General features: G+C 39.9%; 2 protein-coding genes across 5 annotated transcripts in view; both read right to left on the bottom strand.

Annotated features, from left to right (window-relative positions):
* EXOC4 (exocyst complex component 4) overlaps nucleotides 1-27,647 on the bottom strand; it is a 731,914-nt gene that overhangs the window by 584,350 nt on the left and 119,917 nt on the right. The gene's annotated exons all lie outside the window — the stretch shown is intronic.
* LOC116630757 (40S ribosomal protein S3a-like) lies at nucleotides 846-1,710 on the bottom strand. The gene has a single exon (XM_032401545.1). The coding sequence runs from the start codon at nucleotides 1,680-1,682 to the stop codon at nucleotides 888-890; it is 795 nt and encodes a 264-aa protein (XP_032257436.1). The 5' UTR covers nucleotides 1,683-1,710; the 3' UTR covers nucleotides 846-887.

Here is a 27,647-nt window from a genome sequence, read left to right on the forward strand (position 1 = left end):
ACGCTTTCACCTAAATCAATATACTCCCTATTTCTCCTTCCTCATTGTTTTTTTTTTTTTTTGTAGTTTTTAATTTTATTATATTATGTTAGTCACCATACAATACATCATTAGTTTTTGATGTGGTGATCCACGATCCATTGTTTTCGTATAACACCCAGTGCTCCATGCAGTACGTGCCCTCCTTAATACCCATCACCGGGCTAACCAATCCCCCCTCCCCCCTCCCCTCTAAAACCCTGTTTGTTTCTCAGGTCCATAGTCTCTCATGGTTCATCTCTCCCTCCAATTCCCCCCGCCCTTCATTTTTCCCTTCCTTCTCCTAATGTCCTCCATGTTATTCCTTATGTTCCACAAATAAGTGAAACCTATGATAATTGACTTTCTGCTTGACTTATTTCGCTTAGCATAATCTCCTCCAGTCCCATCCATGTTGATGTAAAAGTTGGGTATTCATCTTTTCTGATGGCTGAGTAATATTCCATTGTATATATGGACCACATCTTCTTTATCCATTCATCTGTTGAAGGGCATCTCGGCTCTTTCCACAGTTTGGCTATTGCGGACATTGCTGCTATGAACACTGGGGTGCATGTGGCCCTTCTTTTCACTACATCTGTGTCTTTGGGGTAAATACCCAGGAGTGCAATTGCTGGGTCATAGGGTAGCTCTAGTTTTAAATTTTTGAGGAACCTCCACACTGTTTTCCAAAGTGGCTGTACCAACTTGCATTCCCACCAACAGTGTAAGAGGGTTTCCCTTTCTCCACAACCTCTCCAACATTTGTTGTTTCTTTCCCTGTCCATTTTGGCCATTCTTTTTTTTTTTTTTTTTTTTTAAACATCACAAATATGATTTTTTATTTGTCACCATTAAATGTCTGACTTTTAAACAGATTCTTGGACTGGTGGCTCATATCCATCAGCTCGTTCAACTTTAGCACCGGTCTCATCCCCAGTAGCTTTTCCAGAACTACTACCTGCACCATGAAGCTCCATGAGCTTTCCCAATTCAAACTTGGGCTTCTTCAGCATTTTTACTTTTCTAACGAACACATCATGGAGTGGATAAATAGACTGACAAGCCTTTTCTATATCTTTTCCGATGCTGTCTGGAATCAATTTATTGACCACTTCTTTCAAGTCATTTGTTTGCACCTCTCGGGTCACAATTTCCATCATCTTTTTCCGAATTTGACGGACCTGTTGGTGCTGAGCATAAGAGGTCTTCCGAATCTGATTATTGCGTTTTTTAGTAAAACCAACACAAAATAGACGAAGCAAATAACCATCGGTAGTCTTGACATCAACATGAGCTTCAATCATGGTCTGCCATTTTTTGACCATGGAGCACATTTTGTCACGGGTAAGATCCATGCCATGGAAATTAGTCAGGCAGTTTTTGCCTTGAACATCCTCAGTAATTAGCTTGAATTTTCTAAACGCAACTTCATCGTTCTGCAAATCAGCAAGGCTCACTTCAAAAACACGACCCTTAAGGCCATCAGATGCGATTTTGGTTCCTTGAGTTCTTGTGACTAATGTTTTTCCAATATTTCTTATATTGAACATAGCTGGTGCTTTCACATCATACCAATCTTTCTTAGAAAATGGATCAACCACTTTCTTCTTGGCTCCCTTTTTGCCGCCTTTCGTAAGGCGCTTGTTTTTGCCGACTGCCATGGCGCTGCTCAGGGAGCCAAAAGGCCCATTTTGGCCATTCTAACTGGTGTAAGGTGGTATCTCAATGTGGTTTTGATTTGGATTTCCCTGATGGCTAATGATGATGAACATTTTTTCATGTGTCTGTTAGCCATTCGTATGTCTTCTTCAGAGAAGTATCTGTTCATCTCTTCTGCCCACTTTTTGACTTCATTATTTGTTTTTTGGGTGTTGAGTTTGAGAAGTTCTTTATAGATCTTGGATACCAGCCCTTTATCTGTAGTGTCATTTGCAAATATCTTCTCCCATTCTGTGGGTTGCCTCTTTGTTTTGTTGACTGTTTCCTTTGCTGTGCAGAAGCCTTTTATCTTGATGAAGTCCCAAAAGTTCATTTTTGCTTTTGTTTCACTAGCTGCTGGAGATGTATCCTGAAAGAAGTTGCTGTGGCCGATGTCAAAGAGGTTACTGCCTATGTTCTCCTCTAGGATTTTGATGGATTCCTGTCTCACATTGAGGTCTTTCATCCACTTTGAGTTTATCTTTGTGAGTGGTGTTAGAGAATGGTCGAGTTTCATTCTTCTGCATGTGGCTGTCCAATTTTCCCAGCACCATTTATTGAAGAGACTGTCTTTTTTCCATTGCATGTTTTTTCCTGCTTTGTCAAAGATTATTTGACCATAGAGTTGAGGGTCCATATCTGGGTTCTCTATCCTGTTCCATTGGTCTGTATGTCTGTTTTTGTGCCAGTACCATGCTGTCTTGGTGATCACTAATTTGTAATATAGCTTGAAATCGGGCAACGTGATGCCCCCAGCTTTGTTTTCCTTTTTCAACATCTCCTTGGCGATTCGGGGTCTTTTCTGATTCCATACAAATTTTAGGATTGTTTGTTCCAGCACTTTGAAAAATGTCATTGGAATTTTGATCGGGATGGCATTGAAGGTATAGATTGCTCTGGGTAGCATAGACATTTTAACAATGTTTATTCTTCCGATCCATGAGCATGGAATATTTTTCCATCTTTTTGTGTCTTCTTCAATTTCTTTCATGAGTGTTTTGTAGTTCCTAGAGGATAGATTCTTTACCTCTTTGGTTAGGTTTATTCCGAGGTATCTTATGGTTTTTGGTGCTATTGTAAATGGAATCATTTCTTTAATTTCTCTTTCTACAGTTGCGTTGTTAGTGTATAAGAAAGCAACTGATTTCTGTGCTTTGATTTTGTATCCTGCCACATTACTGAATTGCTGGATGAGTTCTAGTAATTTGGGGGTGGAGTCTTTTGGGTTTTCCACATAAAGTATCATGTCGTCTGCGAAAAGAGAGAGTTTGACTTCTTCTTTGCCAATTTGAATACCTTTTATTTCTTTTTGTCTGATTGCTGTTGCTAGGACTTCTAGTACTATGTTGAACAACAGTGGTGAGAGTGGGCACCCTTGACGTGTTCCTGATCTTAAGGGAAAGGCTCTCAGCTTTTCCCCATTGAGGATGATATTCGCTGTGGGTTTTTCATAGATGGATTTTATGAGCTTGAGGAATGTTCCCTCTATCCCTATACTCTGGAGAGTTTTAATCAGGAAAGGATGTTGTATTTTGTCAAATGCTTTTTCTGCATCAATTGAGAGGACCATATGGTTCTTCTCCCTCCTCTTATTAATGTGCTCTATCACATTGATTGATTTGCGAATGTTGAACCACCCTTGCATCCCGGGGATAAATCCCACTTGGTCGTGGTGGATGATCCTTTTAATGTATTGTTGGATCCTATTAGCTAGGATTTTGTTGAGGATTTTGGAATCCATATTCATCAGGGATATCGGTCTGAAATTCTCCTTTTTGATGGGGTCTTTGCCTGGTTTGGGGATTAAGGTAATGCTGGCCTCATAGAATGAGTTTGGAAGTTTTCCTTCTGTTTCTATTTTTTGAAACAGCTTCAGTAGAATAGGTATTATTTCTTCTTTGAATGTTTGGTAGAATTCCCCAGGGAATCCATCAGGCCCTGGACTCTTGTTTTTTGGGAGGTTTTTGATCACTGCTTCAATCTCGTTACTGGTTATTGGCCTATTCAGGTTGTCGATTTCTTCCTGTTTCAGTCTTGGCAGCTTATAGGTTTCCAGGAAGGCCTCCATTTCATCCAGATTGCTGAGTTTATTGGCATATAGTTGTTGATAATAATTTCTAATAATTGTTTCTATTTCCTTGGTGTTAGTCGTGATCTCTCCCCTTTCATTCATAATTTTATTAATTTGGGTCCTTTCTCTCTTCTTTTGGATAAGTCTGGCCAGTGGCTTATCAATCTTATTAATTCTTTCAAAGAACCAACTTCTAGTTTCGTTGATCTGATCTAGTGTGTTTCTGGTTTCTAATTCATTGATTTCTGCTCTAATTTTAATTATTTCTCTTCTAATGCGTGGCTTAGGTGTCGTTTGTTGCTTTTTCTCTAGTTCTTTAAGGTGTAGAGTTAGTTGGTGAATTCAGGATTTTTCTATTTTTTTGAGTGAGGCTTGGATGGCTATGTATTTCCCCCTTAGGACCGCCTTTGCAGTATCCCATAGGTTTTGGACCGATGTGTTTTCGTTCTCATTGATTTCCATGAATTGTTTAAGTTCTTCTTTGATTTCTTGGTTGACCCAAACATTCTTGAGCAGAGTGGTCTTTAGCTTCCAAGTGTTTGAATTTCTGCCAAATTTTTTCTTGTGATTGAGTTCCAGTTTTAGAGCATTGTGGTCTGAGAATATGCAGGGAATAATCTCAATCTTTTGGTATCGGTTGAGACCTGATTTGTGACCCAGTATATGGTCTATTCTGGAGAAAGTTCCATGTGCGCTCGAGAAGAATGAGTATTCTGTTGTTTTAGGGTGGAATGTTCTGTAAATATCTATGAGGTCCATCTGGTCCAATGTATCATTCAAAGCTCTTGTTTCCTTGTTGATTTTCTGCTTAGATGATCTGTCCATTGCTGAGAGTGGAGTATTGAGGTCTCCTACAATTAACGTATTGTTATCAATATGACTCTTTATTTTGGTTAACAGTTGGCTTATGTAGATGGCTGCTCCCATGTTGGGGGCATAGATATTTACAATTGTTAGATCTTCTTGTTGGATAGACCCTTTAAGAATGATATAGTGTCCTTCTGTGTCTCTTATTACAGACTTTAGTTTAAAATCTAATTTGTCTGATATAAGAATTGCTACCCCAGCTTTCTTTTGAGGTCCGCTGGCATGGAAGATAGATCTCCATCCCTTCACTTTCAGTCTGGATGTATCTTTAGGTTCAAAATGAGTCTCTTGTAGACAGCATATGGATGGGTCCTGTCTTTTTATCCAATCTGCAACCCTGTGCCGTTTCATGGGAGCGTTTAGGCCATTCACGTTGAGAGTGATTATTGAAAGATATGAATTAATTGTCATCATGTTGCCTGTGAAGACGTTGTTTTTATAGATTGTCCCTGTAAATTTCTGTTGTAGATCACTCTTTGGGTCTTCTCCTTTTATAGAACCCCCCTTAATATTTCTTGCAGGGCCGGCTTAGTGGTCACATATTCTTTCAACTTCTGCCGGTCGTGGAAGCTCTGCATCTCTCCATCCATTCTAAATGAAAGCCTTGCCGGATAAAGTATTCTTGGCTGCATGTTCTTCTCATTTAGTACTCTGAATATGTCTTGCCAGGCCTTTCTGGCTTGCCAGGTCTCTGTGGACAGGTCTGACATTATTCTGATGTTCCTCCCTCTGTACATAAGGAATCTCTTCCCCCTAACTGCCCTTAAGATGGTTTCCTTGGTTCTAAGATTTGCAAGTTTTACTATTACATGCCGGGGTGTTGGCCTGTTTTCCTTGATCTTAGGAGGGGTCCTCTCTGCCTCTAGGACTCGAATGTTTGTTTCATTCTCCAGATTAGGGAAGATTAGAGCATTGCTCTAATCAGCTACGATTTGCTCAAATACATCTTCTAGCCCCCCCTCTCTCTCTCCACTCCCTCCGGGATTCCAATTATTCTGACATTGGAATGCCTCATGGTGTCACTTATTTCTCTGATTCTATTTTCATGGATCTTGAGTTGTTTTTCCCTGGCCTCCTCTTTTCCCTCTTTATCTATTATACTGTCTTCCAGATCGCTTATTCTCTCTTCTGTCTCAGTTACCCTAGCTGTTAGATTATCTAGATTGGATTGGATCTCATTGATAGCATTTTTAAGTTCTGCCAATTCACCTTTTATTTCTGCCCTTAGAGACTCTATGTTGCCATTAATTGATTTCTCCATTCTAGCCATGGTCTTCACAATTGCTGGCCTGAATTCCATCTCTGACATCTTGGTTATGTCTGCATCCATTTGTAAATCTGCAGCATAAGTCATAATCTCTGAGTCTTTTCTGTTTTGGGGGCTCCTCCTCCTAGTCATTCTGTTGATGGGTGTTTGAGGGAATGTATAGAGTCCAAATTATTGACCAGAACTCAAGCAAGATGCACCTGTTTTCTTGGGACCTTAGGGTTGCTGGCCTCTTGTTTTCCCAGCTTGTCCTCTGCGGGAGGGGCCTGCCGCGCTGTTACTCAGGCAACCCTGTTTGGGCGGAGTTACCCTGCGCCCCTGTGGCGGGGGATGGGCTCAGTGGGAATCAGTCTTTGGGGCTTTTGTTCTCTGGCGCCTTTCCCTGGCGGCTTTCCGCGTCTCTTCCGCGAGTCAGAGCAGAAGAGACCGTTTCCAACCCTCTGCCTCAGAGCAGAGAGACGGCAGTCTGTTCTTCAGCGAGCTCTCCAGGCCACACCGTCTCCGTTTCTGTCCCTGCTGCTATAAACTGCAGCGCCCTGGCTTGTGCGCCCCTCCGCAGCGCCCCCAGTCCTGCCTCCAGGTCGGGGCGCGTCTCTGCCCTTTGTGCTTCTAAAACCGCCAGCCGCTCCCAGGTCGCGTGCGCGCGACCCCGCCGGTCCGGTTTTCAACCCCGGGGGCTGCCCTAAAGTCCTTTCCCGCCACTACCGGTCTGCGAGTCTGTGCCCTGTCCGCAGCGCGGGAGGCTGTCACTCACCGGCGGTGCAGGATCCCCACGTCCAGGCACCCTCCCGCTGCCGTTTATCCTCCGATATCTGCCCGCAGGATGACGGCTCTCTGCTTCGTACCTCAAAACCAACCGCCTGCGATATTCTGTTTGTAGAGATCTTCTTACATCTCAGGCTGGTTTCGTAGGTGCTGAGAGTGGTCTGGTAGATATCCAGCTCAATTCCGGGGACCAGTTGAAATAGGGTCCCCTACTCCTCCGCCATTTTTCCCCTCTCCCCTCATTGTTCTTCTAACCCATATTATTAATTACCTCAATCCCTATTCTCAAATCATTATCTCTCTTGGTTAATACTTGCCCTGCCTCTCCAGCCTTTCTAACGCATCAATATTTCTACCATCCCCCTTTAATCAGCTTTGACTCATAACAAATTAGTATTCTTAGATATATATATATATTCTTAGATATATATATATATCTAAGAATACTAATTACTTTGAAATCTCATATTAGAGAGAGAACTGATAGAAACATGGCTTTTCATATCTTGCAAAAGAGCAAGAGATTAAACACAAAAGTGCAGAAAAAGTGAGGATACTCACTGTAAGCAATTTTACCAAAATTAACTTTAAGTCCTGATATAATCCAATTCAAAACTAAATATACACAATAAGCACCAATAAATGCTGGAGGAATAAAACAAGTGGAGTAACAAGAAAATGCACCGATGTAGAATGTAGCTGAAGAAACCTCGAAATTGTCAGACAAGTCACAAACCGCAACTACGGGATCTGCTTCCTGACCTGTAAATTCGACAGCAGCAAATTCTGAACATGAAGTCTGTGCATTCTTAGCCAAACCTATAGCAGCTCCAGGGATTTTTACAAGAACTATGTGAGGGCCTGCATTATAAATATAATAAAATATTAGCATAGAGTGATGGCCATCTGTTCTGAGATTGTTGCTTCTTCCTGATCATTCTATGGCATGTGCTCTAGTTCATGGCACATGCTTATGGCCACTGGAATGACAAATGGCATTTAGGTGTCAATGAACAACAAAATCAAGGGTCAAAGAAATGTGAGTAATCCTCTGAGAAGCCCAAGAGGGAAAGAACTCCTTAGAGCTCAGTCTGGTTGGGCCTGACCAGAAACTTACTTGTGGTAGAGAAATTTTACATTCAACAAGCCTACAGACAGAAGAGCTGCTCCTCACATCAGACCAAGTGAATAAAATTGGAAAATTTTAAACCAGGACATTCCCTATGCTGAGGTTTAATAATCCATAGACATACAAATCACTGTCAAGTGTGATCTAGCAATTCTGAGAGCTGAATTTTAAGCTTCCATTAGGCTGGAGCACTTTTACCATGATCCTATCAGTCATAAGCTGAGAAGCTAAATACCCTATTTCTCAAACTCTTGAAAGCATCACAGACTGAAAGCAAATAATTTGCAAACACAAGGTAGTTATGTCTCTCATCCTTTTCTGTAATAAAAAAAAAACAACTGATTTTATCCTCAAAATATACCAATTGATTTTTCTCTTCCTTTTAATGAGGATTATTAAAAAGTAGTATAATTGCTCTATGTGGGAATCTCAATCTGAAAGGAGGAACAGCAGAACAGGGGATCCCCAAGGCGTGTGTGTGTGTGTGTGTGTGTGTGTGTGTGTGTGTGTGTACTGCCCTCACTCCCACCCTCCAGAAACACAGTAAGAAAATTTTTGGCCACTAAATTTAGCCTTCTGAATTTTAACCTCTACCACGGCAATCCATGGAAAGGATAGCAAAGAGAGCCCCCAAAGGCAAGATGTTGATTTACAGAGTTCAGCAGTTCAACCTGCCTGTGCCACCCCCATGTTCTCTAGCACCCCAATGCACATGTAACCACTAGATGGCAAAATTAGGTTGGAGAGTAACAGATACAAACTAATCCAAGATACAAAATGCTCAGTTTTCCTTTTGGAGTTGATGTTAAAATTCCTCCTCTACCAAAAATTAAAGCAAAAGTCTATTTTGATTCTTCTTCCTGTTTTGTGAACAGATGATTAATCACAGAGTTTGGCATGCCATAAGATAATCGTTTCTAAATTATGTCAAAATATCAAGGTTGTTGATGAAAATGCACAGAGGTGAGCAAAATGCCTAAGATTTAGCATATAGAGAGCAAACAAAACAGTAACCTAGGGAAGGTGTATATCACCCTATTGAGGGAAGCATTCAGTGGATTAGCATGGCCTGGAAAGTTGGACAGAAAAACAATTACTCCTTATCCCACCCAAAATATTGCCTAGCTCATGAGACATCTGATATATAATCCAATGATATATAATCCAAGTGAATGACCCACAAGAATTGAAAATCTTGAAAGACTAAAAGAACTCATCTAATTACCCCTGATGTACCTCAAGAAGGATACACATTCAGGAGGATGGAAAGTGACAGCAGGATGCAGAGGTTTCTTTAGAATGTGTGGGCACCAAGCAGACTTTAGAGTCATCTTTTCAAAAGGAACCCAATCACCCATTAGCACAAAAGGCAGAGACCTACACCATGGATCACACTGTCTATATAAACTGTTCAATTCCCTGTGCTCCCTTAAGAGAAGAAACATCTGGGGGCGCCTGGGTGGCTCAGTCGTTAAGCGTCTGCCTTCAGCTCAGGTCATAGTCCCAGGGTCCTGGGATCAAGCCCCGCATCGGGCTCCCTGCTCCGCGGGAAGCCTGCTTCTCCCTCTCCCACTCCCCCCTGCTTCTCTCTCGCTATGTCTCTCTCTGTCAAATAAATTAAAAAAATCTTTAAAAAAAAAAAAAAGAGAGAGAGGAAACATCTGAAGTTCACCAGGGAACATCAAAAGATGTTCATGAAAACAATCAAGAGAAAGTCAATCTGGACTGAACTACATGAGTAATAATATTAAATAATAAATACTTCTGTATGACATAATGATGCTGACGATGGCATTTGTTTAAAGCAAAAAAGCCCCACAGACAATTAACAATTCTTTCTTCACCATGTATATACACAAACACTATCTTTAGAGCTAGCTGCCCTTGGCAAGGCAAGGATAGCAAGACAAAGCACAGTTTTCACAATTTCAATAAAGTATTTCTGAAACAAAGGCAAAGGAACCAAGTATTTATCATTTTCCACAGGAAAATCAGCAGAAAATTGAGTCATGTAAATAAACTTACCATAAACATCCAACAGATACTATTATTATCCCACACTTCATGAGCAACAGTTATTTGCATGTAATTAATTTGCTTATTTCTGGTGCCTCAGACAATATAATATGTTTATCAGCTTGGTTTCTCAACAATAAGTGTTTAACTCTTCCTTTTATATTTATAAGAAAATATTTATCTTGCTCTTTCCTTGACAGATTCAGAGCCATCTGCAGGCATAACACACAGAGCTGCTTCTGGGGCGATGGCAGACATAACCCCAACTGGGGCATGACGTCACCAACTTTAGGGCGAACACAGAATCAGCCAAGGTTGAATTCAGCAACACCTCTTCTATCCAGGCAAGTATGTTGACCAGTGATACAATCTGTGCCAGAGACAGTATCTCATGGGTGGGGTGGAGGCAATCAGCACTAAACCCACTTTCTAAGTCCTGTGCTCCCTTGAAAGGGCAATACCGAGCCAACTTCCCCCCACCCCTGCAGCTTTCATGGCGGCTCAGCTCAGTGTCTCAGAGCCCCGGTCTACAGACCCGTACCCGCCATCCAGGGAGCACATCCCTTCCCCCAGAGAGCACCCTGAGAATGTCTTGCGCCTCTCTTGAGCTCTGGCCCTGGGAAAAAAGCATGGTTTCCTCCACCACAGTTGCTGTCACCGTTGACTTAGTTTGTGGCTGTGAGAATTCCCCTAACCTTGTCTACCCACTGGCCAACCGAGATGAAGCTTTGTCTGCAGAGAATTTTGGTAGGTATTTGCCAAGTCATGGGTTAAAGATGATAAATGTCCCACATACTGATCCCCCTCACTTATTCTTTTCTTGCTTTAAAGTTAGCTTCTCTCTGACAGAATATAAGAAATAAGAGTCAACTGATCACATTTTTTGTATTTACCGACCACATTTGTCGTGCTAAATCTCATATCAAATATACAATATCCTAAGAGACTAAAATTGATGTTATGTATAAATATTTCTGGCATACCTTTGTATGAGTGATACTTGTAGAGTATAGGGTTATGTGAATAAGTAACAAATATGCACTCGTTTATTCAATAATTAGTGAGTACTTACTATGTCCAAGAACAATGCCAGGTATAGGGTACATATTGACAATGAGGTCATTACATGGTTCTCATTTTTTATGAGCTTAAAATTTAAAGGTGGGGGGTGGTTGCCTGGGTGGCTCAGTCAGTTAAGCGTCTGTCTTCAGCTCAGGTCATGATCCCAGGGTCCTGGGATCAAGCCCCGCATCAGGCTCCCTGCTAAGCAGGGAGTCTGCTTCTCCCTCTCCCTCTGCCCCTCCCTCTGTTCGTGCTCTCTCTTGTGCTCTCTCTCTCTCTCAAATAAATAAATAAAATCTTTTCAAAAATAAAAAGTAAAATAAAATGTAACAGGCAAGAACCTGACCAATGCGTAACATGCATACACACACACACACACACACACACACACACACACACACAGACACACATTTCCCAAATGAGCAAAGTGATATGAAGGCAAGATAAAGAGAGTGATGGGAAAACGTGGCCTTAAAGAAGGCAAGAAGAAAAGGTGGGATAAAATATCTAAAGCCAGTATTAATTTTACCTGCGGTTTCACTCTTCTGTATTATGAAGTCTCCAGAACAATTCTAGAATTAATCTCTAGGATTCTCACTTCAAAGAAAATTATTTAGCTCATCCTTGGGTTGCTCCATTAATTCTATTACTTACCCTAATGATATTTGCAAAATAAGACTAAGATAAAGCATCACATACTTCTCTAAAATTCTAACAATAGATTTTTTTCTATTATTAAAAAGAATGAGATTCCTAGTTTTTTTTAATTGCTCCATAAATCCCCAAGAGATTTTCCACCAATGCCCATTTCAATCAACTCTAAGTTGGATGTCATTCTGAACTGGGTCATTTTGGAAAGCTGCATAAGCCAGTAAAACATATAACCTATATAACCTCCACATTAAGAAAATGTGGTTCTAAAATCAGTCCTACGCAGTTTGACTACAATTTCACTGGCTTCCATCTCATTTCAGCACCCATTATGTAAGGCAAGCTACAGAAAACACAGAACTCTCATAATAGGTGCTCTTTTTACTATGCAGTGCCAGCTACATAAGCACCCTTTCATTACATAACATGAGCTATAGGGAACACAGAACTCTTATATTAACTATCCGTTTTAGTGTACAATGCGAGCTATAGAAGTACCCTTTTCATATGCAATGCTAGCTTATAGGAAACACAGAACTTAAACACAGAAATGTTCAAATCACCCTCACATAAGGGTGACCTGGTCATCTCAGGGGAGCAAATAGTTTCCCTGAGCAAGTTTTTTTTAAAAAATTTCACATCTGAGCTTCTGTTTTGTCTTGTTTCCATTTCCAGTTTTGCCTACATCACTGTAATTCCCTCCACCTACTTTGATCAAGAAAGGTACATGTGGTCATTCGGCCGGGCCTGCTTGCAGTGCTCTGAGGCAAAAGGCAAAAATGATAGGTCCCAAAGCATCAATCAGGACCTTAGTACCAAGTGAGGGACAAAAGGGCTTAGCGGGGGGGGGGGGCAAAAAAAAACACAAGTTTTTAAATGGCTTTAAGTAATATTATCGAGAAAAAGATAACGATTGCCTTGGGTGCCTGGGTGGCTCAGTCGGTTAAGCCTCTGCCTTAGGCTCAGGTCATGTCCCAGGGTCCTGGGATAGAGTCCTGCATTGGGCTCCCTGCTCATCGGGGAGTCTGCTTCTCCCTCTTCCTCCCCCTCCCCACCCCCACCCCCCACCCCTGCTCATGCGTGCTCTCTCACAAAAATAAATAAAATCTTAAAAAAAAAAAAGATCGCCTATAGGAGTTGCACATAGTACTTATTTTTCTTTCTTCTGCCTGATATTATAGGTGGTCATTTACATGTCCATCTCAGTAAATTAAAAATTGCTTGAGGGCAAGGATCATATTTCTTGATTTCACATTTCTAAAACATCCTGAAAAAAAAAAAATTCAATGAGGAATATAATTGGCCTTTAAAAACAAATTACATAGGGGAGAAAAAGGAGTAAGTAGTTTGGGGATTAAAAAGAAATTTTAAGTACCATATTCATTGGCCTACACTTCAGCTCTCTAGTTGAAGAAAGTAACAGAAAACTCAGAATAGCTTAAATTAAAAAGGGAGTTTAATTTATGAATTTAGAGGTCTATTACACAACTCAAAGGCAAAAATGTAGCCAGAACTAAGAAAAGCAATAGGGAAATGGAAAGCAGACAAGATCCCTCAGAGTGAGTCCTCTCCATTATTCTGATTCTTTCTGCAGGTCTAATTTCCCTCTACCCTCTGTGACAAGCTTTCTCTATTACTCCACATAAAAGAAGATAGCTACGCTAAAGCTTCCTTGGCTTCTAGTCTCCTCACATTAGATCAGCAAGGCCAGAACTGGTTTTTTTTTGTTTTGTTTTTAGATTTATTTATGTATTTATTTGAGAGAGAGAAAGCACGTGCGTGCACACATGAGCAGGGGCGGGGAGGGGGTGGACAGAGGGAGAGAGAATCTCAAGCAGACTCCTCACTAAGCACAGAGCCCCATGCGGGGCTCGATCTCATGACCCTGAGATCATGAAATCAAGAGTCAGACACTCAACCGACTGAGCCACCCAGGTGCCCCATGAACTGTCATCTTCTGGTCCCAAATTCAAATTCCAAGATGGGGAATCTGTGTGGCCCTGTTTGGTTCAGGCATCCATCCCTGCTCTGACAGACAGACTGTGGCCAGATGGGCAGGATCAAGGCACAATCATAACTTTTAGGTGCCCATTTCTGTGGGAAGAGGATGGCACTGTGCATCAGGCACATACAACAAAAGAAGTCCACTGCAACATTATAGACGGCTTTACGGTTTGCCAGCAAGTGTTCACACCATAACCCTGTAAGAGAGGGATGCTAGAACTCACAAGAAAACAGGGGCTGAGGATAGTTCAAAGACCTCCCCAGGGCTTCTCAGCTATTAGGACAGGGATAAACACCCAGGTCCAGTACTTCCCACCAACGCCCACCATCCAAATCGAACAGTGAAAAAGAACAACGCTTTTTCAAAAAGTCAAAGTTAGGAACTCACAAACTCTGAAAGAAGTGTCTGACAGCACCACAAAAGTGGAAAACACAACGCTTAATTGGAGGTGGGGGAGAGGATTGTTAGTGTGGGCAACAGGAGACACAACAAATTCTCTGATGTGAATAAGCCTTTACACAGATCATTTTCGAGTCATAAAACAATTGACCTGACTAAGCCGAGCCCAAAGAACTTTCTTCTCCCTCCATGAAACTCTTTTGGCATCTACCATCTATAACACTGCTTCTTACCATGCACTCACCTGGGGGAATATAGTTAAGATGTAGATACTGATTTAGTAAGTGCCACAGACAGACTTTAAGATGGCCCTCATGATCCCCACTTCCTGGTATGCGCACTTTTGTGTAATTCCCTCTCCCTGAGCCTGTGACTTGCAGAATATAGCAAAGATGACAGGATGTCACATTATGTTATATAAGACTTTGTCTTGCTAATAAACTCTCTCTCTCTCTCTCTCTCTCCACTACCCGCCCTGTTAGTCTCCACAGTTAGCTCGTTTTGAAGCAGCAAGCTACCAGGAATCCTGGGGCATCAAGGAAATGAATCTGGACAACAATCGAGGAAGCCTGGAAGCAAATTCTCTCCAGTCAAACCTCAGAGGTAGGCTGAAGCCCCTAGCCTGCAGCCTGGTGAGAGACCGTGATGAAGAGGAACCAGCTAAGCTGCCCAAACGCCTGACCCACAGTAACTGTGACTTAATAAATACGTGTGCTCTTTTCAGTCAATAAGTCTGTGGTAATTTATAAGGCAACCACAAAAACTAATAAAGTAGGTCTAGATTGGGGCCTGAGATCTGAGCCTCCCACTTTGAAGAGCACTACTACTCATCTGACACCAACATGCGCTGCCTTCTCTTCGGGCTCACCTTTCAAGTTGCTCTTGTCCCCATCAGACTACAACCTCTTTATAATATAAAGCATTATACTCCATGGCTCCCAGGACAGTATTCAATAAATACATGAGGGCTGGCTCTCTTCATGTCACTGATACCTTCCTGGCTCTCACTTTATTGAGATGCCAGTTTATCCTTTTAAATCAGCTTCACATCAAAACACCACATTCAGGTGACAAATTTCTTTAGTGTTGGTTCTCAAAAATTACTTCTTAATTCTTTCAACAATGAGTGCTAAGTTAGAGTTGGAGAATTTCAAACTTGCCTCTGTGAAGAAGCCCTATTCTGTTCCCTGCCTTGAGCTTCCTTTCCCTCCTGACATTTTCCCAGTCCTACTGACCAGACATCAGCTCATCTGCCTCCGGTACTGTTATTCCATAATCACCAACATTCTCACTAGATGATTCATCTGATGTCCCTCAAATTGAAACCACCTGGTTATTTTCTTGAAATCATTTCTCCGCTCTACCCTCTTTCCCTCTAGCTAGACACCCTGCTACTTGAAATAACACTGATATTCAGAGGAGCCGGCTGTACTACATTCCTTGAATTCACTCATACCAGAAAGATCATATTGAACCACTTAATCACTTCTAAACACAGCCAAGGATGACCTTTTCCTAACATTGGAAATATCAGATGTCCTTACAATATTTTCCCATAAATGTCCATTTCTTTTCTTTTTAAATTTAAATTCTAAAAGCTTATCATGTATGAGGGCTTTTATCTTATCCTACATCCTACAGAAGAGTTGCTATAAAACAGCTGGCCAATCAATTACAATGGTCTCTCAGTCCCAGAGTATATTCGCCAGCACTACTCTTCTCAATTCATCTTCTATCTGACAATATTTACGATAATCCCAAAAGTAGTTATAGGTAATGGTATGCATAATGATTCCAAACAGGTTAAAAAAATATATAGAATCCAGGGAGTGATAGCTACAGCAGAACCTTAGGAGGTAGGTCATGTATATTCAGAAAAGATTTTTCCAGAGATTTTGTTATGGTCCCTTGAAGATTGTGGCTCCTACCCTCACCCCAAGAGAATCAATGTACTGATCCATTTTTTCTCACCAGCACATCCCCAACCTATGCACATTTCAGACTTTCTTCTTAGTAATTTCTAACACATTGTTTTCCATTAATGCTCTGACTTCAATTGCATAGTATCTTAGCAGTGGGACATGAAAGCAAGAGACTGATTATTCAGTGTTCTCTAGGAACCAACACACAATCTTAGCAAGGCAAAGAGCTAACTGGCCAACTTTGTGATCCAACCTATTTTTCCATTCCTTTCACATACAGATGAAGCAAGAGATACTGTGGCAATCAATGCTAAATTTCTGGGCACTCATGGACCATATCCAAAAAAAAAAGATTGAGTTTGGGATCCTACAAGATCACAGCCGACAGCTTATACATGCTAAGCACTAAGCTGAGAAAGAAACCAATACATGAATTCTGTACTAATTAGTTGCCCTTTATATCCTGGACTTGGTGATATGTTAGAGGACATTTTCTTCACAAGATGGGTGAAACTGATAAAACTACTATGATCTTTCTATGACTAAGAGGAGATAAAAGGGGGGGAGAAAAATTAGAAAACAATCATTTAGAAACTGTTTTCCAGTAAAAAACAGAAAAAACATTTAGTTATTAACAGTATGGCCTCAGGGGGCACCTGGGTGGCTCAGTCGGTTAAGCGTCCAACTCTTGATTTTGGCTCAGGTCACGATCTCAGCACATCCATGCCAGGTGTGGAGCCTGCTTAAGATTCTCTTTCTCCCTCTCCTTCTACCCCTCCCCAACTCCCTCCATTAAAAAAAAAAAAAAAAAAAAAAAAAAAACCAATATGGCCTGATCTCAAAATCAAAAATTCATGTATCAATTGATGCCAGTAAAAAGAAAACCATGCAAAAACTTTAAGTGTATAAAAAAGTTCATGTTTCACTGCACAATCAAATTTAAAAATCCTTAGTTTTTATTTCAAAGAAGTTAATGATAGTTATTCATTCTAAAATGAAATTTTAAATGAAGGTAAAACACCACATGGAGCCCAAAGGTACTGATGAGATGGAGTGGTTGAGAATTCCTGCAAGCAACGGCAGATAGGACTGATGGGATGATATTGTTAATGTGAAGACTGAAGAGGCAGAAAAAAGGAGGTAACTATGGCCCAGGAATTCCCACTTGTCTTCAATCTTTGGCTCTTCTCTGTCCATAAATGATGTCCAATCTAGCTTGGACTCACAGTCATTACATTTTCTCTGCTCTTAACGAGAAACTACATTTTCTTACCCCATCAACCTTGTGATCATAGAACCTTTTAACAACCTAAGTGCTGTAGAAAGGTTTTTAGCTGACATGCAGTCAGAACTTCCATCTTCACATCCCAGCCCCTCTTTGTTTGAATCCTTCCCCTAACAGGAGACTCCCTATCTCTGGAAAACACTGTATTCCAATATTAGATAGCTCTATTATTGGTAAGTTCTTTTACTCAGCAGAAATCTGTCTTACTTCCAGTTACTTAGCCTGAGTTCTGTCCGCTCATAAAATAGAATTAAAAGAATTACTTAACCATACGGGAACTGTTCAAACATTTAAAAGGAAATTACTATGTCTCCACCAAATCTTTCGTTTGCAGCCCTGTGAATCCCTTCCTTTATATTGCACGTTCTGTGTGCTTTTCTTCAATCCCAGCTTCCAAAGCATAAAAATCACATATTCACATAGACCTCATCATTCACACTATCTAAATTCAAGTGAACTCTCGGTGTTGCCAGACAATGCATTCAGTCATCTGCCTTTTATTTCTTCGCCCATACAAAGATATTGCAAATGCTCTTCATTCTCTGTAATAACCTTACATTGTCACCTCCAATATCGCAGGACCTTCACCACACACAGGACACTGGCCACACAGCCCGTCATCCTTCTCTACTCCAACAGTGGCTTACCCCGCCTCCCTCCACCCCTCATTTACAAAATCTAACCCTGCCATCCTTTCTGTGACTTCTGGAATTACTTTCCTCAATTATATCCTCTCAAATACCTGGGAAGGGAGGAGCTCTGAGGGACTACTAACATTTATTGAGCCTGAGTTAGGTATTTTGTACACCCTTTGTACACATTGTTATCATTCAATCGTTCCAAATTTTTGATGGCTTTCCCATAAGGTCTCTCCATGCTGAATAAAGTTGTTCCTTTTAAAATTAAGATACATTATTTATGCATCTACTATACGCAAAGTACTGTGGCTGGCAGTGGTTCAAAGATGAATAAATCACCCAGTACTCCTTCATTCAAAGGATCTTAAGAGTTAGAAAGAGAAACAGCCATATATGCAAATAACATAATGCTTTTAACAAGGGAGGAAGGAGAGAGGATATGAATAAAGAAGTAGTCCCTCTCGCGTTTCTAAATCAGAACACTGTTGCTGTGGTGCCACTTAGAAATTCCAACCTGTTCACATGGATGACGGTCAAGTACTAAACCAAGTCCAATGCGCAAGGCTCAATTAAGTGCTTTGATCCGTCTTTCCTTTTAAGCTATTGCCCTATTTCTCTTCAACTCACTGACCTTTTGAATGTGTTTTACTCTAGTTTTTTCACACACCATATACTGCTTACCTCCTACAATTTAAATCTCACTTCTAAAAATCACAACTCCATCCTTGGAGGATATTAATGAGCTGGTTACTAAATTAAAAAGTGTTGTTTTTTATTTAACAAGACCACACTCTCTCCCTCTCTGCAACACGTGCCAATGCTGACAACACTAACCTGTGTTTGTACTAATAAATGATTCTTCAACTTACACATTTGGACCAAATTTTATTTCTTATATCTCACCAAAATGGAAGCATGCACCAAAGCATTTCCGAGATTTTTTTTTTTTTAATCCTTCCACAGAAAAATTTTCTACTCTCACCACATCAACGATCATTTTTGGGTAGCTGCCTTTCTCTGCCCCCCACCATCTTCTTTGTCTATGTATATATTTTTTTTTTACATACATACACACACAAAAACAGAAAATAATGTAATGGACAACTATGTTTCTACCACCATGATTTAACAAATGCTAATAGTTTGCCTTACTTGTGTCATGCCTTTATTTTTTAAGAAGTAAGATGATACAAATATAGCTAAAGACCCACTCTCCCATCTCTTCCCATTTTAATACTTTGATTATACATATATAATAAGAAACAGTACATACTGTTAGCCTGCATGCTTTAAATACACATTTTATACACACACACACACAAACTTATGAAAAAATGATCAACATCATTAATCATCAAGGAAACTCAAATCAAAACCAATCAATGAGGGGTGCCTGGGTGGCTCAGTTGTTAAGCGTCTGCCTTCGGCTCAGGTCATGATCCCAGGGTCCTGGGATCGAGCCCCGCGTTGGGCTCCCTGCTCTGCGGGAAGCCTGCTTCTCCCTCTCCCACTCCCTCTGCTTGTGTTCCCTCTCTCGCTGTGTCTCTCTCTTTGTCAAATGGATAAATAAAATCTTAAAAAAAAACACACACAAAAAAAACCAAAAACCAATCAATGAGATACCGCTTCACACCCATTAGAATGTTTAAAATAAAAACGATGGCCAGTGAGGACAAGGAGGAACTGAAACCAACATATGCTCCTGGTGAGACTGTAAAAGGATACAGCCACTTTAGGAAACAGATTGGTGGTTCCAACATAGTTGAACTGTATATACATAGTTACCATATAATCCAGCAATTCCACTCCAATGTATACACCCCCAAAAAATGAACACACGTGTCCACAGAGAAACTTGTACACAAATGTTCATAGCAGCATTATTCATATTATGCAGAAAGTGCATATTATATTCATATTATATTCATATTATGCAGAAAGAAACCCAAATGTCTACCAACCGATGAATGGATAAATCAAACATGGTATATTTGCACAATGGAAAAGTATCTGGCAATAATAAATGAAGGACTGATACATGCTACATCACGTATCAACATTGAAATCATCAACTATCTGAAAGCAACTAGTCACACAGGAGCACATACAGTGTAATTTCATTTACACAAAATGTCCAGAATAGCCAAATATAGGGAGACAGAAAGCAGATTAATGGTTGCCTAGGGCTGGAGAGGATGAGAGACTTGGGGATGGGGCAGAGCAGCTACGGGTTTCTTCTAGGGATAATGAAAATGTTCTAAAATTGATTGAGGTGATAGATGAACAATTCTGAATATTCAGAAATCCACTGAATTGTATACTTCAAATAGGCGAATTGTGTAACATGTGAATTGTATCTCAATAAAGCTAGTTTTTTTACACATATAAAACATGGTATACATTATAACTATATTATATATACAGCATATACCTTATTATATATATTATATACTCTTTTACAGCTTATTAATTCAGTACTACATTTCTGAGATTCATCCCTGTGGAGAACTAGTTTATTTTAACTGCTCCAGTGCATGGGGGGGGGGGGGGGCGGTGGGCAATTACACCGCACTGATCAGTACCCCTACTTTTTTCTTCTATTTGAAGTAATGCTAGCAAGAACATCCTTGTGCATGTTCCTTTTATATGAGTGACAATTTTCTAGGCTAGCACCTAAAAGGAGAATGGCTGAGTTGCAGAATATGCACATCTTCAACTGTACCAGATATTTCCAGATTGCCTGCTAAAAATATTAGAGAATTTACTCTCATCAGTTATATGCAAGAGTTCCTGTTTCTTCTCATCCTTGCCAACACTTGTTGTTAGCAAACTGATTAGGTTTTGCCAATCAATGGGTGTAAAATGGAATCTCACCAGGGTTTTACTTTTCATTTCCCTAATTATTAGTGATGCTGAGCATCTCTCATCATAATTGACCATTCAGTCTTCTTCCTCTGTGAAGTGCCTAGTCATATCCTTTGCCTGTTTTCTACTGAGTAGTTTGGTTTTTTCTTACTGATTTGTATGACTTTTTCCAAACTCCGGATACTTACTTTTAATCATTTAGAAGAGTTGCAAGTATGTACTCCCAATCTGTGGTCTGCCTTTTCATTTTCTTTTTAGTGCCTTTTGTTATATTGAAGATTTTTATGTTAATGTATTCCAAAATGTCAGTCTTTTCTTCCAGGGCTTATAATTTTTATGTCTTAAGGAATTCTTCCCTATCACAATGTCATGGAAAACCACACTGTGTGTTCTCTTATGAAATTTTTAGAGTTTTGCTTTCCACATTTAGACCTATAACTCATCTGGAACTTAGTTTTTTCTGTAGTGTTAAGTGGAGATTTAATTTTAATTTTTTCATATAGATAGCTCTAAGTCCATTTATTATTTGTCAAATCCATCCTTACCCCACTAATCAGTAACTCCTACATTACTTTCAAATCTGTATTAGCCATTTTATAATCACCAAGATAATCATTGATTCAGGCTAGAATCAAAACTGGATGCAGGCACTATCTGGTAAAAGGTTAAGAAAGCGGATAAACAAATGGTCTCTAGATATCACTCTATAGATTGCTTGTTATAAAGATCTGTCCCTTTACAAAGAAAAGAGTTGGAGGAAATATTTTCATCAAGTGATCAAACCCAGCATCACCAATAACAGAACAAGGCGATATATACTTCCTGACATGAAAATGGAAAGCACACACTACCTCCTATGGGGTCTTAGTGCCACACTTGGCCAAACTGAATCTGATCAGGAGGAATGAATCAGACAAATCCAGATGTGGGAGACTCTTACAAGACAACTGGTCTGGACTTTTCAAAATTATCGAAAACAAAAAAGGTGAAAACACTGTTCCAGATTAAAGAACATTAAATAGGCAGGACAAACAAAAATCTAAAATACAATCCTTGCATGGATCCCAAGTTATTCTTAAAAGCCCAACTGTAAAAGATATTTTTGAATAATTGGAGAAATTTGAATATGGACTGCATATTAAGTAATATTGTATCAATATCGTGTGTAATAACAGTACTGAATTCAGCCATGTAAAAGAATGCTCTAATTGTAAGAAGACATAGGCTAAAATATTTAAGGATAAAGTGTCCTGATGTGTGCTATAAATACACACATATTTCTATACCTTTTTGTGTGGGTAAAAATTTTAAGAACTGGCAAATGGAGGTAACAGTTCTATTAATGTTTATTGTACTGTTCTTTCAATATTTGTTTGAGTTTAAATTTTAAAAAAAAAGCTGGAAGTAAAAGTTATACTGCCTCTCGTAACTTCTATTTTGAACTACTACTGCCTTTTGCAATTTCATCTTTGACCCCCACTGTCATTTTGATATTGACCTAAAGTAAGTATCTTTTCCCCAATATAACCTCCCTTTCTAACTTTCCAATTTCTATGTTGCTTTAGCATCACTTTCTCTATTAGACTCAAAATCCTGTATTCAACTTGTAGGATACTAGGAGGTCATTAATAAAAACCATAATATTTATTGAGACCAATTTGGTTGATTTTTACAATTATAGTTTAAAAATTATTTTACCTAAATAGACCAGTAAGTGGAGAAAGAATGTGTAACTCTGACAGAACTAAACTGATAAATCTATAACAGACAAGGTAAATCAAAGGAGGATTCTCAAAGAAAGCTAATCCAAAGACATTCTTCATCAGAGAGATTGCATACAGGCTTGTTCCAACACCAGACCTCTTGGAACAAGAAGCCATCAACTGACAAGACATCTTGGAGTCACAGGGCACAGCTGATAAGGTATCAGGATCTTCTATTAACCCAAAGTTCTGGGATGCGTCATCAATATGCAAAGCAGACTTCCAAACCTCTGCCAGAGGAAGTACTGATGCACCCCAGCATTGTATTCCCAGATTCTGTGAACCCTCAGGGCTAGAAGCAAGTTGTTTTGACTGTGAGAATTTGACCACTGCTGGCCCAGTGCAGAATCTTTCATCAACCTACTTTTAACAAGCATTTCCTGAGTGCCCATCACATGCCATAAACACCATTCCAGGCGCCAAGAAATCAAACATGAATACACCATGGGCCCTGGGCTCAGGAAGGTCATAATGAAAATGGCTACATAAACACAAAAGTCCCTCAGTGTGCCAAGTCTGAGGAACAAATGTATACAATATGCAGACCAGGAAGTTAACAATTCTGTTTAAGGAACTGAACAGGAACGTAGAAGGCTGACTAGAATTTCACCAGGTGGACCACAGAGACAGGGCTCACAAGCAAGAGGAAACAGCAGGTCCACAAGCAAAGACGCCTAAGAGCAGGACACTTCCTGGCCCGCTGTGCTCACCGTGGGAACACAAAGGTTAGGAGATGAGAGGGGAGTACCACGATCGAGGAAAAGCTCTTGGCTGCTACACTAACAAGTGTGTAGAAGGCAAAACTGGAAGGTTTTAAGCAAGAGACGCCATGTGACGCCATGGGTGCAGAAGGCGTGCGGGCGTGCGTGCGGGCACGTGTCAGCAATGACACTGTGATTGATAAATCTATTTAAAGGAAATAGCACTTACTAAACACTAAATATGTGCCTGACATTATCTCATTTAAGCCTCTCAACAGCCTTATGATATCTATATTAATTCCCTCACTTTACAGACCAGAAATATAAGGCAAAAAGAGGCGAACAATTTCCCAAGGCCACACAGCTGGTGGATGGCAAAGCGCCATTTCTCTCTCCTATTTCATTAGTACCTATTGACTCTTGCTTCATTCACTCTCTCATAATGATTACTCCAGACTCCCCTCTGTGAGATCCATATGGATGCCAGATTAAACATCCTAACACACTGCTTTAGCATGTTAGTTCTCTGCTCAAATAATCTCAATGACCCCTTATCACCTATAAGTAAATATCCAAATTCCATAATTTAGTCTCTATCTTCCACACTCCCCAACTGGAGTCCTCAGAAAATAGCCTCTGAAACAGAGTTTAGCGTGCAGGATGTTTATTTAGGAGTACTCTTGGGATCAACACCCACAGCTTCCTTTCAGAGAAGAGAAACAGGATGGAGGGAAACGTCAAGCCACACTAAAGGCCCAACAAGAGCATCAGCTGATGCCATGGGGAGCATGGAGCTAGAATAGCCCTTCAGAGTTGTGAGACAGCCTCACCTTCATGCTCCTTCACTGATCAATGTGTGCAAACCCAAGAATTGGCACCTTGGGCAGTCTCTGAAGGCACTGATAGCCAGAGTCCGGGCCACCAAGATCTCTGATCTGATCAACAATGCAAATATGAATGGTCCCCTATTCAAAACTCTTGAAAGACTCCACTGCCTTTCCAACAAAGTCCAAATTCATTAAGCATGGCCCACAAGTACCCATGAGGTTTATAAAAAATTAAGTCACTTGTGGGGTGCCTAGGTGGCTCAGTCAGTTGAGCACCAGACTCTCGGATTTGGCTCAGGCCATGGTCTCAGGGTTGTGAGATCGAGCCCCATGTCAGTTCCAGGCTCAGCACGGAGTCTGCTTAAGATTCTCTCCCTTTCCCTCCCCCTCCCCTTCTCCCCCACCCCGCCCCTCTCCCCACTCACGAGAGCACACACACGCACATAAATAAAATCTTAAAAAAAAAAAAAAAAATTAGGTCACTTGCACAATATCCCAGAGCCAGCCAAGATGGCTAAACTGAAATCAAGCAGCAATCTGACATCAAAGTCACTTCTAATGTCTAACATCTCACCAATACAATGCCATTGCAAGGGTATGGAAGGGGATTCAAGCTAGGGCTAACTAAAGAAAGACTATCTACAGCAACATTTTCTTAGGGTACTTTTACCATTTTACTAAGTCCCAACAAGACATGACTATTAAATGAGCTAAGAATGCTCCCTAATAACTCCTTTAGATGTAAGCACTGAGCAAAATAACAAGGAATTTGGATTTGAAACAACCAAATTACCAGTTTCAGCATGACCTCCGTCGGAGCCTATAAATCAGAAGAAAATTCAACGAGCTGTGCAAAAGGAAAATCACTAACTCAACAGAAGGAATCATTCTAATGTGGGCCTTCGGTAGATGGAGCTCTCCCCTCTGAATTGGTGCTGAACCACATGGAGCAGGAAAATCTGAAAAGCTAGAAATACAGTCATTTAGACAAAGGTTCTGAACATTTGCACTGATTAAAATGCCAATCACCCTTCTCCTAAGAGCACTGGCATTAACCCTGGTGTACCAGCCACATTTCAACTCTGAATAATGTTATTATTAAACATGAACTGAGCACCAATAATGCCTTCAGCACCTGTAAGAAAGAAAGAGACCGAGCACTTGCCTGGTAGTTTGCCATCAACCAGTGTTTTGAGAAAGCCACTCCTGGATTTTATTTTCATGGAGGGAAAAAGAAACCCTCAAAGTTTATCTCTTCCCTTAAATTTAATATGATTCAGCAGTTTATTTACGGGAAAATGTTCTTTATGATTGTTACTTTTTCTTATGCTTGCTGCTGTCACATGAATTAGGCTTATGACCAGGCTCTGTTTTAATTAACTCAGGATATTTGATTCTACATGTTGGCTTGGGATTAACATACAATTGTGAGGTTGCAGAATTGGGCTACCCTTAGACAGATGCTAAAAAGCTATATACCTGGATGTCATTACCACAAATAAAAATGAAAATATTAAAATATCCAAATACAAACAGAAGTATATTTAATCCTCCAAATGCCCCACACAATATGCTATATCAGATAACTAAGGCCAGCCCACCAAATACTGGCCCAAAAAAAGCTGAATTCTGTATGGAAGCAGCCCAAGTGTCCATCAATAGATGAATGAATAAACATGTGATACACACACATACACACACACACACACACACACACACACACACACACACACACACTGGTCTATTATTCAGCCATAAAAATGAATGAAATCATGCCCTTTGCAACATGTATGGATCTAGAGAGTATAATGTTAAGCGAAATAAGCCAGTCAAAGAAAGACAAATACTACATGATTTCACCCATATTTGGAATTTAAGAAACAAACAAACAAAAGGTAAAAAAGACACACAAACCCAAAAACAGACTCTTAACTACAGAGAGCAAACTGATGGTTACCGGAGGTGGGGTGGGGGTGGGGGGATGGGTGAAATAGGTGATGGGGATTAAGAGTACACTTATCTTGATGAGCACTGAGTAATGCATAGAATTGCTGAATCACTATATTGTACACCTGAAACTAATACAACACTGTATGTTAACTATGCTGGATTTAAAATTTTAAAAGACTTTTTTAAACAGCTGAACTCTGAAGTACTCAACAGATATCAATCAGGAATTCTGCATACTCTAGAAACTCTTACAAGGCTTAAAGTTTAGATTGTCCACTACAAAGCAGGACTAACCTTGGCCCAGCAGTCAAGTAAAAAGCAATATACTCTTATAAACTAGCTCACTAAAGGACAGGTTATTATTAGTCCATGATCCACTTAAACGGTTAGGGTCCTAGCTCCTCCTTTCAAAGGCCACACTTAGAAGTAAACTACACCAGAGAGGAACAAAACACTTGAAATTCAACATCAAGGGGAAAAAATTTGCTTTGTTAGGATGATTTACCCCATAACTTTTAAAAAAGACAGCAGGTGAGAACATACATTGAAGTAATTCAGTATAAATGACACTGCATGAGTTCCAAATAAACTACCATGTTCCACTTGACATTGGGACACAGCTTTCCCTGAGCTGGCATACTTTTGTGACCTTGAAGATAAGTCTCTCATAATCTTACCGTAATTTGTACTTAGAGATGTCTTCACTGGGCTATTTGATGTTGGGATTTTTATTCAAATTTCTTGAGAATGTCAATATGTGTTTAGATGGAATGTAAAGACCAAGAAATTGTTCTACTTTTGCTGATGCTGAGTCCTGAAAATATTAAATCTAAAGGTACAAAATCTGTGAGAAGTTAGAATTCGGCAAGTGTAAGAATGTGCTAAATGTACTGGCAGAGGTCAGAAAAAGCACAGGAAAAGGGAAATGTCTTTATAATACATAAATGACTAAGAATATTTCTATGTAATAAGAACTCTCTAGTTTATTTCTAATGACATTTCAGAGACTACTAAAGACAATGCTATGGTGGGTAAAGGGATTTAATGAGGATCTAGGATCTACAGATGGTAGGAAGATGCTTCAACTTCCTTCTACTTGGTTAACACTTCTATAATCAACTATCTAAGGCCCTTCCCTTTGTATCTAAAAATGACTCTACAGATATCATACAGGATGAAGTTTAATGGTTTTTCTTTTTTTACAAAAGTGGATGAGTTGACACATTATTCTGCCAAGTTCCTTTTGATATAAAAGATGGATATCTTCAAGATGGCTGACCGTAACAATGATTTTTATATATTTTATAGTTTATAATATGTAGCCAAAAAAGAGAAAAATAAATGACCTAAAGATCACTATTATCTGTAAATTTAGCCTTTTAAGATCATAGTTGCATCCAACAGAGTGCTGGTCCTAAGCTTTAGTAAGATGAGAGATGGTGACCTAGCACAATTTAAATGGTCTGACAGCAATGTAGATTTCAAACCAATTTTAGCACCGTCTTTTGGAGACCTTAAATGTATTTATTCAAACAGAATACAAAATAAAGACAGGAGACAGATGCCCACATACGCACATTGTGAACACATGTATAGCCACACACAGAGAAGACATTCCTCAGTCTTAACGTTCTTTTGATAATCCTACACAAACTCTAATTTCCCTAATAGAATGCTTTTTTCTCAAATACAATGCTTTCTTTTCTCCCTTCTCTGATATCTGGTAAGATGGATAAGTCCTGATA

Source organism: Phoca vitulina, unplaced genomic scaffold (genome assembly GCF_004348235.1).
Source record: "Phoca vitulina isolate PV1807 unplaced genomic scaffold, GSC_HSeal_1.0 scaffold4, whole genome shotgun sequence".
Classification (NCBI taxonomy): domain Eukaryota; kingdom Metazoa; phylum Chordata; class Mammalia; order Carnivora; family Phocidae; genus Phoca; species Phoca vitulina.

Coding starts and splice junctions, on each gene's coding strand:
- LOC116630757 (XM_032401545.1), bottom strand. CDS start 1,682: ATGGCAGTCGGCAAAAACAAGCGCCTTACGAAAGGCGGCAAAAAGGGA.